The following is a 12,011-nucleotide window of genomic DNA, read 5'->3' as shown; positions in this document are numbered from 1 at the left end:
GAGGCTTTGTCCTGTTTTCTCTTCGCAGGTCACATCCATAAAGAACCAGCTAGAAAAAAATTTGGAAGAATTTAAGCAAAAGTTTGGCAGAACCGAACAGGCCTTACAAGCGAGTCAGACCAAGGAACATGAGCTGAGGAGAAGCACTGAGGTGAGTGGGGAGCAGAGATGAGTACGCAGCCACTTCTGTGCAGAAGGAAGTGGGGAGGCTAAAGACTTTCCACACCATTTTCCAGTGGTTTATTATGGCTGCATGTTCTTCTTTACTTGCCAGAGCATTACAAAGTGTTTTGTGAATGGAAAGAAACAAAATCGGTGATGGCTTTCGGGTCACCAAATAACAAAAACCGTGTGCCAAGTTATAGATTTAAATAAACCAAAGTTATGACAGATGAGAGTTTCTAGATTCAATGCTATTATAAAAGCATGGGGAGTTCCCTTCGTGGCTCAGTGGTTAATGATCCCGACTAGGGTCCATGAGGATGCGGGTTCGATCCCTGGCCTCCCTCCGTGGGTTAAGGATCCAGCATTGCCATGATCTGTGGTGTAGGTTGAAATGCGGCTCGGATCCCACATTGCAGGGGCTGTGGTGTAGGTCAGCAGCTGTAGCTCAGATTCAACCTCTGGCCTGGAAACTTCCATATGCCGCAAGTGTGGCCCTAAAATAAAAGCCAAAAAAAAAAAAAAAAAAGTCATCAAGTAATTGTAAACTGTATTACTCTGGCTTCAAGAGTCACCACCTTTGTGCTGAGTGTGTGCAAGCGTGGTTGACAGTGTCTTTGGAGAGTCACGGTAATGACATAAAATGGTAGACGTGGGTCCCAGGAGCGCGGATCAAGGATGCACTGATGTTGCTTCAATTGATAGGATTTTATCCATACTTCCTTTATTTTGCTTTTCTCTGCATTTATTTAGCGGCTTGAAGTTTATTTTAAAGGCCCTAATTAAGAACCATTTGGGGACAGTTAATAGCCTGAAACAATTTGAATAGAGCCACGAATCGGCATTATAGTTTTACAAAGAAGCGCAGAAGAACAGTAGAAGTTTCTTCTCCATCAAATGTCACAGGATAGAATTCTTTTCACTCATCTTTTAAATATTTTGCAATTACTTTGTCGACTGTCAAGATTTTTTTTCTTTAGTTCTCTATTAAAACCCAGTGATTTATCCAGGTGAGGCAAGACTAAATGTACTTATCATCAGAGCTTTAAAGAGTGGATTGTGGTCATAAAACCAGAACATCTGTTGGTAGCACAGAAGAGGTTGTGAAAGCAGCTGTAGCCGCAGAGGGGTAATGATGCTGGAGAGAGGAGGCCACCGCTCCAACAATTGGAGCGGAAGAAAACTTGCTATCAGATGATGGTTTCATCGGCAAACGTTTTCAAATGGAAGCGTTTGTTTCAGCAAAACAAATGTTTGCCTTTTGGCCAGTGGGGACCAACCAACAGATGCTTCTGCTAACATTTCCACAGGCAGACTGGCACCGAACTCTTCCCTCTGTGAGCTTCCGTTTCAGCCAGGAACTCTCCTGCGACTCCACTGGCTGCCTGGTGGAAACATTTTGTCAAAGCGATCGTCTAGTTGAGAGGGTCCAAACACTTTGCAAACGGTTTGCCTGGCCAAGGCTCTGGAGTGGGCTGGACATGTCTTGCAGGTGTTTCTGAAGACTGGTGCGTCCCCACGGGGTCTGGTTTGTCAGCTGTGGAGCTGTCCACCGTGCAGCCTGCGGAGTTAAATGCCGATCCCGTGGCGCTTGATATTCCATTGATTGCTGTGTCCACTCAGGGCTGTCATGTGAAAGTGTCTAGCGCAGGGCCAGGGAATTCATTTAGTATTTGTCTTTCTGTGTGTGTGTGTGTGTGTGTGTATGTGTGCACACGCCTTCTTTTGAGGATGATAGCAAGAATTCAAAGGATTTAGCTGGCTCTTGCATTTTGAATTGGGATTGAAATCAGAAAAGCAATTTACTCAGATTGGTGACATAACTTTGTGGTAAAATGTTGATGACTTTAGAGTAAGTGAGATCTGAAACTGCATCACTTTTCTGCCACCTCCCTGGTGTATGACCTTGGGACAAGGACTTACCCTTTCTGAGTCTGACTTTTCCTGCAGAGCTATATTAATGATTAAATTAAATATTGTATGGTAAGTGCTTAGACCTGTGCCCAGCACCTAAGGGCCCTTTGATCTTTACAATGGCTATAGCCTTTCAATGCCAACTCTGTTTGCTGTCACCCACAGGCACAGAAAGTGATGAGCAAAGGACAGGGCATTTGAGGTTTTTCACATTCAGAATTGTAGCCCGTTCTGGTCTGTCACTCTGGGTGTCTTTCTGTATCTAATTGTAAGTAAGTACAAACAAGTTTGCACACTTAGAGGTTTTGGATGCTGAAATAATGTGACAGTTGTACCGAAATTCTCCTTGTCTGTGTTTAGCAAACTAATAAACTGCTCACAATAAGTTATCAGTGCTGGAAACGTGATTTAATGGCCCAATCAAGGGTAAAGTTAACATCTAGCATCAAAGTGAATGGAAGGTTTAGCTAAACTGTTCATCCAGCATCTAGTGCCAGCCCCAGAGCCCTGGGGTTAGGCTATAACATACCATCATTTGACAGCCAAGATGAGGGAACACTTGCTTGGGGACCTTCCCGAGCATGGGGACCTGTATTACATGGGGTCCTCTAAGGCACCCGGTCTGGCAGGCAAGAATGATGAGGTGGAAGGGGAAAAACACATCCTTTGCATCCATCCCCAATTCACCATCCAGACTTTGCTCCAGCAGGGGACGTATTAAGCTTCATTCATAGATGGGACCACAAAATGCCACACAGTAACTGAAATTTGTTTTGTCTGGCCCTAGGAAAGGATGCTTCCCTTGCTGCTCCTAAACCAAAGTTGATCTGGGTGGAATTGCTTGCTAAGCTCTAATGCTGGCTTATGGTTATAGGGATTTTTGTTGTGTTTTTCCAGACTGGTGCCCAGTTTTTGCAAATCATGTGCGGTTGCGAGAGATGCCTAGGAGAATATACCCTTGTATGCTTAACTCATTGTTGATAATGAGCTACCCAATCAAGTCTTAAGTGGCTGTAAGCTGTGCAGAAAACTAATTGCTGATGGATGGCAGCCTACAAGCTCCATTTTCAGATGTTCATTTTCTAAATTCTGGCCTTTTAAAATTCTTGGGTTGGCCACAGCCATAGCATTATAACCCTGCTGGGTCCCAGGACTGGCTGAACATTTCTTCGTTTGAAAATATTTACGGAGCTCGCTCCAGAGTAAAGACATGCTAATCTTTCCGTTGAGCTTACTATTCATTTAAATGTGTGCAGTCATGGACAGAGATGGACAGAGACAAACAGGCACATAAACATAAGTTGCCCCCCTCCCTCCCCAGGGCCTTCCCTCTCCTTCTCTTCCTTCCTCCTACTGGGACGCACCCAGCTTTCCACTCAGTGTCATACCTGCTTTCTTGTCATGCCTATAGATGTAGATGCCATTTGACTTGATGATTTTTTTTAGGGTAAAAAAATATTTGCTAGGTTGGAAAATAAAAATGCTAAGTCAACTCAGGTGGTAACATTCTAGTTACTCTCATATTGAAATCATTCAACTAATCTTCGCTATTGATCATGAAAAATTAGCTGCTATTTTATTGTAGGAGCAAAAACTAATGATGCTCCATTACCCTTGTTTAAGTGCATTAAGGTATTTTTCCTTTCACATCTGTGATCTCATTTGAAGTGGTGATTATCCTGAGCCTGAAGAGCAAACAAGCGAGTGTAGATTTTCTAGTCAAAAGATGCTAGTTTAAGTCAGTAACATTGTTGCACCTTCGTGATCATTCAGTCTTTGCAGAATTTCACACCGACTGGTATGAATGTGAACATCTCAGTCTTAAGATGAGTAGGAGCGGGCCTTTTAATTCAATAGAGGGTCATTTGAACTTGTGAAAAGGAGGTAGGATCAGAACAAAAGAGACAGGAATATAACTGCAAGGGGCTCTGTCTTATTTTGATGATGAAGTGAACATATATACATGAATACAGTAGCTGCCAGCAAGTTTTCAAGTACTTTCTAGCCGCCAGATTCTCCCTCTTCTTGAATTTGGCTTTGCTACATGGGTACCCATCTGCTGGTAGTAACCAGACTGATAATTGAAGGCAGGCTTCCAGCTCTGCATTGCCAGGGCCATCTGTTTTCTAACGGTGCAGTAGGGTTTTGGAAGATGGGTCTTAATTGTTTCTTTAAGATTCAAAAATTTCCCCTATTTTTCAAGTCTGTATTTTTTTTTTTTTTTTTAAGTTAGCTTTATGACTCCCACTGCCCCTGTGCCCTGACGAAGGAAGGACTTGGTTCAGTCAATTTGTAATGGTAATGGTATATGCCAATTCCCAGTGGTCCAGAGGGTGGCATATAATAGAGGTTGAGATACTTGTCAGCTGTAATATCACTGAAGGTTGAACAGCAGGTTGAGGAATATGGATAGAGGATTTATAATATTTATTATGCAAGTCATGCAGTTAATAAGAAGCAGCATTTTTATTTAGCATGCAAATATTGCTTGGTTTTAACAGTCAGAAAAATAGATCTCCCTAGATAATAGAATGGGGCTGTGGATGCGTCTCTGCTACTGCAAGGCACATCAATGGACGGGTGCTTAGTCGGGTACCCAAAGGATCTGCTTTCGCTGGGAAAGCTCAGATTCCTCCACCTAGAATTAATCCTTCCGTCCGTGCTCCAGCCGTCTGATTTCCCATAGCACACTTCACCTCTCTTTAGTGTGTAGCACAAACTGGTGTGTATTTAGTGATTGGTATCATATCTTCCCCCCCGCCCCCCTCGGGCGGGGACCCGTCCTCAGGGCAGAGATTCTGTCTTAGTTTGTAGCCCTGTCTTAATTTGAGGCATCTTTCATCACATCCATTCTAGCATCTTGCACATTGCAGACTTTCTTAATAAACATTTATTAAAGGTACTTTCACTCATAAAGACATTCCCATAACAGTGAAACTTAAGATGGTTTTATAATAAAACATCAAAATTTGTCATGGGAATTGTTGGTTTGTTAGCACCTCAGAACTTTTTTGCACAGACGTATCTGAGCATTCAGGTGATAGGAACTTGGAGTGTTTGTGCCTTTGGGGGGGGGGTCTTGTAAATATGATTTTCCTTATGAGTGAACACTTTAACAAGCACAAGGACATCCGGAAAGTTCAAAGCTATGTTTCTTCTTTTATTTTAAGGGCCACTGCTCTGGCACATGGAAGTTCCCAGCCTAGGGGTCGAACTGGAGCTGCAGCTGTTGGCCTATGCCACAGCCACAGCAATGCTGGATCCGAGCCACGTCTGAGACCTACACTGCAGCTTGCAGCAATGCCAGGTCCTTAACCCACTGAGCGAGGCCAGGGATCGTACCCACATCCTCATGGACACTATGTCGGGTTCTTAACCCGCTGAGACACAGGGGAACTCCTAAAAATATATTTCTTCATGGAAAAGATTTGAGTTTGTGCTTTCGACTTCTATTTACAAAGTCATTAGACTAAAGTAAGACTAACTTGAGAGCTCAAAAGGCAAGTGTGCCTCTTCCCCTCGTGAGATACAGAGTCCCTTAGGGACCCTCACCAGAAGGCAGAAGTCCTACGCTGCTTGAGCATCAGGTGCGATGCTAACTAACTGTGTGTTTTAGGAGATGAAGAGGGAAAACAGCCTCGTGAAGAGTCAGTCTGAGCAAAGGGCCAGAGAGGTCCACCACCTGGAGGAAGAGCTGAAGAAGGTCAAGCAATGTTTGAGTCAGAGCCAGAGTTTTGCAGAAGAAATGAAGGGTGAGTAAATGTAGTAGTTTCAGAGCTGTTTCCCTAGGCTCATGCTCCCCGGGGGGAGGGAGACATGATTCGAAATTTCTTTGAATTTTTCCCTATCTTCTCCCACAGAGTGGTCTGCAGCTAATACGGAAGCTTTTCCTTTTCCATTTTTTAGTTTCCAAAGTGATAGCTGGCCTTCCTTTTTTAAAAATTGGAACACACAGAGTCCCCAAATGCCTGGTGTTCAGCACTTTGAAATCAGAAGGGTAAATATTTTCCACACAAAAGTAAATTGTCAGTGCTGTCGTCTCTCACCCCAGCGTCCTATTCTTGGTGTCCCGAGGTGTCTGTTTGTTCTATCCAGACAGCTCATCTTCTCACCCGTTACCATTTTCCCTGTCATGGAAGCTTCTTGACTAAAAGCATATTCTCCCAGCCCTTGGTGACTGTTGGTTCTGAATGGCTTGTCTGACTGAATGATTTTATCACCTTACTTTCTGTTTCGCCACGGAATGATGCTGTATACACCCAACGGATCCACCGTTAGTTTCACCTTCATCAGCATGTGCCCTATGCCTTTTCCTTACATTTATTTTCTCACCTGGGGCATTGGCACATCTTGGACTTATTTTAACCTGATGGGCGGAATGTGTGTCACACGTCCCTAATTTTCAGTTTTCTCTCCTAATTTCCAGTCTCCCCAAGACAGCTTCCAGTTTTTTCCATGGCAGGAGGCAGAAATGTCAGTCTTCAGCTTTCTTGAGAGAAAACGAGAGGAGAAGGAAGGGTTCGGGCATGTTTCAGTGGTGGTCACTGGTGGCACTGTTGGAGGTCCTCAGACGCAAAGTGGACTGATGGGCCCTGTGGCGCCGTCTCCACAAGCCATCCACGCTCAGTAGGCAGACGGAGATTAGCAGGCAAAAGTTAGCCTCTGAATTTCTAGTACATGCCACCTTTTACACCTCCTGTTGAGATTCTCAGCGCTTATTCTCCCTCAACCTGCTTGGGGAGCCTTCCCATCACTGTCGACTGAAAGCAGTGGGGCCAGAGGGGCCAGAGGGCAGAGGGGGGGCTTTAGCCAGAAAACTAGGTGGTGATGGCGTTTGAGAAGTCTTCCAGATTCTCATCTTCGCCGGCAGCACCGTCACGGTGCAGCACTGGGATGTGGGGACGTGGCCCCTCAGGGATGCGCGTTGCCTTGAGAGTTATTGCTACGTGGCACCTACGCTGTTGTGCTTAAGCCTTACATTATGGATTTTGTGCCTAAAATGGCAAAGAAGTCATTTACTTTTCTGGGAAATCAGAATCACTCCATAGTAGGGAATTTCCCTTGTAGTGCTGCTTTTGTCACACTTTTTTCTCCTTGAATAAGTATTTCAACAAAGCAAAAGTGTGCATGTACATAAACACATACAAGGGATAAGAATAAAAGAAAGCTTCACGTGCTTAGGAAAATAACCTCTTGGTATTTGATACAATAGCATTTTATTAACTGCTTGGAAAGAAGATAAACAAAGGGACTGCCATCCTGAAAAGGGTCATTTTCTCACTGTCTTCATACACACTTAGATAATTATTAGGTGATCTGCTTTCCAGGAGGTATGTGCAATAATGCCAATTTTTGCAGGAGTTGAGAAGCTGTTGGTTTATTTGGATTTTTTTTTTTTTTTTTTGTGTTTAGAATTCTTATAGAATAAGTATTTACTAAAAACACGAGAACTGAAAAAAAAAATTCTTTTCTTAAATAGCTAAGAATACCTCTCAGGAAACCATGTTAAGAGATCTTCAAGAAAAAATAAGTCAGCAAGAGAATTCCTTGACTTTAGAGAAACTGAAGCTTGCCTTGGCTGATCTGGAAAAGCAGAGAGATTGTTCTCAAGACCTTCTGAAGAAAAGGGAACATCACATTGAACAACTGAACGAAAAGCTGAGCAAAACAGAGAGAGAGTCCGAAGCTTTATTGAATGCTCTGGAGATAAAAAAGAAAGAATATGAAGAATTGAAGGAAGAGAAAACTCTGTTTTCTCACTGGAAAAGTGAACACGAACAACTTTTAAATCAGCTGGAATCAGAAAAGGAAAGCTTGCAGAATAAAATTAATCACTTGGAAACCTGTCTGAAGACACAACAGATAAAAAGCCACGAATACAATGAGAGAGTGAGAACACTGGAAATGGAAAGAGAAAATCTGAGTGTCGAGATCAGAAACCTTCACAACGTGATAGACAGCAAGACTGCGGAGGCAGAGACACAGAAACGGGCGTATGGAGAGCTCCAACAGAAAGCCGAGTTCTCAGATCAGAAGCATGAGAAGGAAATAGAAAATATGTGTTTGAAAATTTCTCAGCTAACTGGACAGGTTGAAGATCTAGAACATAAGCTTCAGTTACTGTCAAGCGAAATCAGGGACAAAGACCAGCGTTACCAAGACTTGCACACCGAATCTGAGAGCCTCAGGGATCTGCTAAAATCCAGAGATTCTCTTGCAGTGACAAACGAGGCTCCTCAGAGAAGTCTTTTGGGTTTTGAACAGCAGTCTGCAATGAATAATTCCTTTGCAAATATAACTGGAGAACAAGGAAGCGTGCCTTCGGAAAGGATCAAGTGCCATTTAGAAACAGATCAAAGTCCCGAGCGTTCAGCCATGTTACACAATAGAGTCATTTCTCTTGAATTTTCATTAGAGTCTCAGAAGCAGATGAACTCGGATCTACAAAAGCAGTGTCAAGAGTTGGTGGAAATCAGAGGAGAAATAGAAGAAAATCTAATGAAAGCAGAACAGATGCATCAAAGTTTTGTGGCTGAGACAAGTCAGCGCATTAGTAAGTTACAGGAAGACACTTCTGTTCATCAGAACGTTGTTGCTGAAACTTTAGTTGCCCTGGAGGGCAAAGAAAGAGAGTTACAACTTTTGCATGAAAAATTAGCAGCTGAGCAGGCAGAAATTCAAGAATTAAAAAAGAGCAACCATTTACTTCAGGAATCTCTAAAGGAGCTACAACTTTTGTCTGAAACGCTGAGCTTGGAGAAAAAGGAAATGAGTTCCATCATTTCTCTCAACAAAAAGGACCTTGAAGAGCTGACCCGAGAGAATGAGACGCTCAAGGGAATGAACGCAAACTTAACCCAAGAGAAGATGGATTTGCTCCAAAAAACTGAGAGTTTTTCCAACTGTATAGATGAAAGAGACAAAAGCATTTCAGAGCTATCTGATCAGTTCAAACAAGAAAGACTTACTTTACTACAAAGATGCGAAGAAACAGGACATGCGTTTCAGGATCTTAGTGAAAAATACAAAGCAGTGCAGGAAGAGAACTCCAGATTAGAATGCTTGCTGAATGAACGCAGCCGTGTTGGTGAAGATCGAAAAAATGAACTGGAACAGCTAAAGGAATCACTTGCGAGGGAACACCAAGCATTTGTATCACAGTTAGCATTAGCTGAAGAAAGAAACCAGAGTTTAGTTCTGGAGTTGGAGACAGTGCAGCAAGCCCTGAGATCTGAGATTACAGACATCCAAAACAGTTCCAAGAGGGAGGCTGATGGTTTAAAGCAAGAAATCATGACGTTAAAGGAAGAGCAAAGTAAGATGCAACAGGAAGTTGATGCCTTATTACAAGAGAATGCGCACCTCACGGAATTAATGAAGACGAAACATGAGCATCAGCATCCGGAACTGGAACCCATTTGGGCCTCGGTGAAAGAAGGAGAGAGGGAGCTAAATAAAGGTCAGGTTCAACTTCCGATGGCTCTTGAAGCTCGAGAAGCTTCTCTAGACAGTAGTAATGCACAACAGGTACAATTAGAAACTGAAGTGAGAGACTTGGAATTAAAACTTCAGGAGAACGAGAAGGAGGAGGCATCACAGATAATTGGAGGAGAATTAGAAACTGGAAATTTGCAACGAGACCCTCAATCACAGGACATGAGCAGCCTTGGAGACTGTGAAGTCCATCCGGAAGACAAGTTTCTCTCAGTGCTTCATGAACTGTCAACAAATCAGCAGGACAACGCCCACCTGCAGTGCTCCCTACAGACAGCAGTGAGCAAGCTGAACGAGTTAGAGAAAATGTGTGCAGCACTACAGGCGGAAAAGCTTGAGCTCATATCCGAGCTGAACGGCTCAAGGTCAGAATGTATCACGGCAACCAGTAAAACGGCAGAAGAGGTGGGGAAACTGGTTAATGAAGTTAAAATACTAAACGACGAAAATGAACGTCTTCAGGGTGAGACAGTGAAACCAACGCCAGAAAGTGAGTTTGGGGAACAACCAGATGAGCAGACAGCTGTGTCCTTCAATCCTGTGGATGACAGTAATTTCGCTGAGCACCTGACAGTGTCAAACAAAGAAGTTCGGATGCACTTTGCTGAATTACAAGAGAAGTTCTCATCTTTACAGAGTGAACACAAAATGTTACATGATCAGCACTGTCAGATGAGCTCTAAGATGTCAGAGCTGCAGTCCTATGTGGACTCACTAAAGGCTGAAAATTCAGTCTTGACCATGAGTCTGAGAAACTCGCAAGGTGACGTGGTAAAGGAGGCGATGCCGGGACCTGGGGAGGAACGTTTACTGTCCTTGTCGTTCTCTGGTGTGACTGACAGTCCTGGTAACACAAGTTTGGGAGACGCCTCTTTTTACAAAGATCTTTTAGAGCAGGTGGGAGAAATGTCCCTTTTGAATAATTTTGAAGGGAATGTTTCAGGAAACCAGTCTAACGTAGAGGAAGCCTCTTGCTCCAGTTTGGAGGAGGAGGATGTGACCAGGAGAGAGGCCCTTTCTGCCCCAGCAAGAAGTGTTGAAGAACTTGAGATCCTTTGTCAGATGTACCTGCAGTCCCTCAAGAAGCTGGAAGAGAAAATTGAAAGTCAAGGGATCATGAAAAATAAGGAAATCGAAGAGCTCGAACGGTTACTAAGCTCTTCGAGGGAAGAGCTTGACTGTCTCAGGAAGCAGTATTTGTCGGAAAATGAAGAGTGGCAGCAGAAGCTGACATGCGTGACTCTGGAGATGGAGTCCAAGCTGGCGGCAGAAAAGAAACACACGGAACGCCTGACGCTTGAGCTCGAGGTGGCGCGACTCCAGCTGCAGGGTCTGGACTTGAGTTCTCGGTCTCTGCTTGGCACTGACGTGGAAGATGTAAGTACCTGGGCCGACGGGCTCTTTCTCTAATCACGTGCCTCGTAGGCATGCAATCAGTGTTTGCTGACTTGCAGTCGACATTAAATCTAAACTAAAATATTCTTAGGGTTCAAGGACGTAAGAACAAAATATACTAAAGTTTTGAAAAAAATAAACCAGAACTTTGGGAAAGTGAGTTAACTTTATGGGGGGGGGTAAACTTCTAATCATGATTATCTTCAAACACTATGATTTGAACATGACTAAAGATGTTTTTTAAAGTCTCTTGGAGAAAATTATGTCAGAACATCTTCTTCATATGTGTTCTCTCTCTTTGTGAGTTAACAAGCACATTAAACATTAAATTGGAACTTAGGAATGGTAAGGTGATATGAACTTGAACCTCTCTTGCTCTTTTCAGACTGTTTTGAATGTTATAGAGTTATAGTCATGAAACTAAATATTGCAGTCTATTATGTATTTCTGAATATTTTTCTAATAGTTGGCCCGGATCCAAATCTGTGATTTGGTACTTGTCATTTAGAGAGACATCTCCTTCTTTTGAACAAGAAAATTGAAAACCGAATATGAAATTGTTTAGTTACTTATACCTTTGTCCTTTCTAGTCTAGCAGCTAAACTAATAATTCCATGCAATCAATGAGTCTCGCTTGATTTCCTCCTTCTGCCTCTGTACGGAGGGAGGGCAGGTGGAGAGGTGACAGCAGTGTAGTCACAGTAGCAGATCCCCATTTTACAGATAAGAGGAAGAGGAGGTTCAGCATGTGGTTTATCAAAGGATATAGCACTGAGTGCTTGCTCTGTGATAAGTTCTTGGGCTAGGAATCTGGTCATGAAACCTACTGCTTTCTCTTACTGACGATACCATAAATGCTGAAGATAGAAGCTGACCATTTTATGTAGAATTTGTCAGCTTCTTATTTGATAACAGCAAAGAAAATTTCATAGGCTACTTAGAATATCCCTAGCAAGAAAAAAACATTGACATGTAGCTACATCATTACAATTTAGACAATCAAATAACTGAACTGAAGGGTTATTGTCTTCATGATAAATACCCGT

At 43.0% G+C, this 12,011-nt stretch overlaps 2 protein-coding genes across 2 annotated transcripts in view; one reads left to right on the top strand and one right to left on the bottom strand.

The window, feature by feature from the left end:
* The window catches only part of PTPN14 (protein tyrosine phosphatase non-receptor type 14), a 365,153-nt gene that overhangs the window by 264,755 nt on the left and 88,387 nt on the right, over positions 1–12,011 (bottom strand). The window lies entirely within an intron of this gene.
* The window catches only part of CENPF (centromere protein F), a 64,356-nt gene that overhangs the window by 27,571 nt on the left and 24,774 nt on the right, over positions 1–12,011 (top strand). The window contains exons 10-12 of the mRNA XM_003130395.7: positions 29–151; positions 5,693–5,828; positions 7,556–10,947. Coding sequence (XP_003130443.5) covers positions 29–151; positions 5,693–5,828; positions 7,556–10,947 — 3,651 coding nt within the window. The remainder of the gene's footprint in view (positions 1–28; positions 152–5,692; positions 5,829–7,555; positions 10,948–12,011) is intronic.

This window comes from Sus scrofa, chromosome 9, assembly GCF_054392235.1.
Source record: "Sus scrofa isolate SSC_HxYL_T2T_F1_AM1 chromosome 9, Sscrofa_HxYL_maternal_Yorkshire_Landrace_v2.0, whole genome shotgun sequence".
Classification (NCBI taxonomy): Eukaryota; Metazoa; Chordata; class Mammalia; order Artiodactyla; family Suidae; genus Sus; species Sus scrofa.
This window is presented reverse-complemented; position numbering and strand designations above follow the sequence as displayed.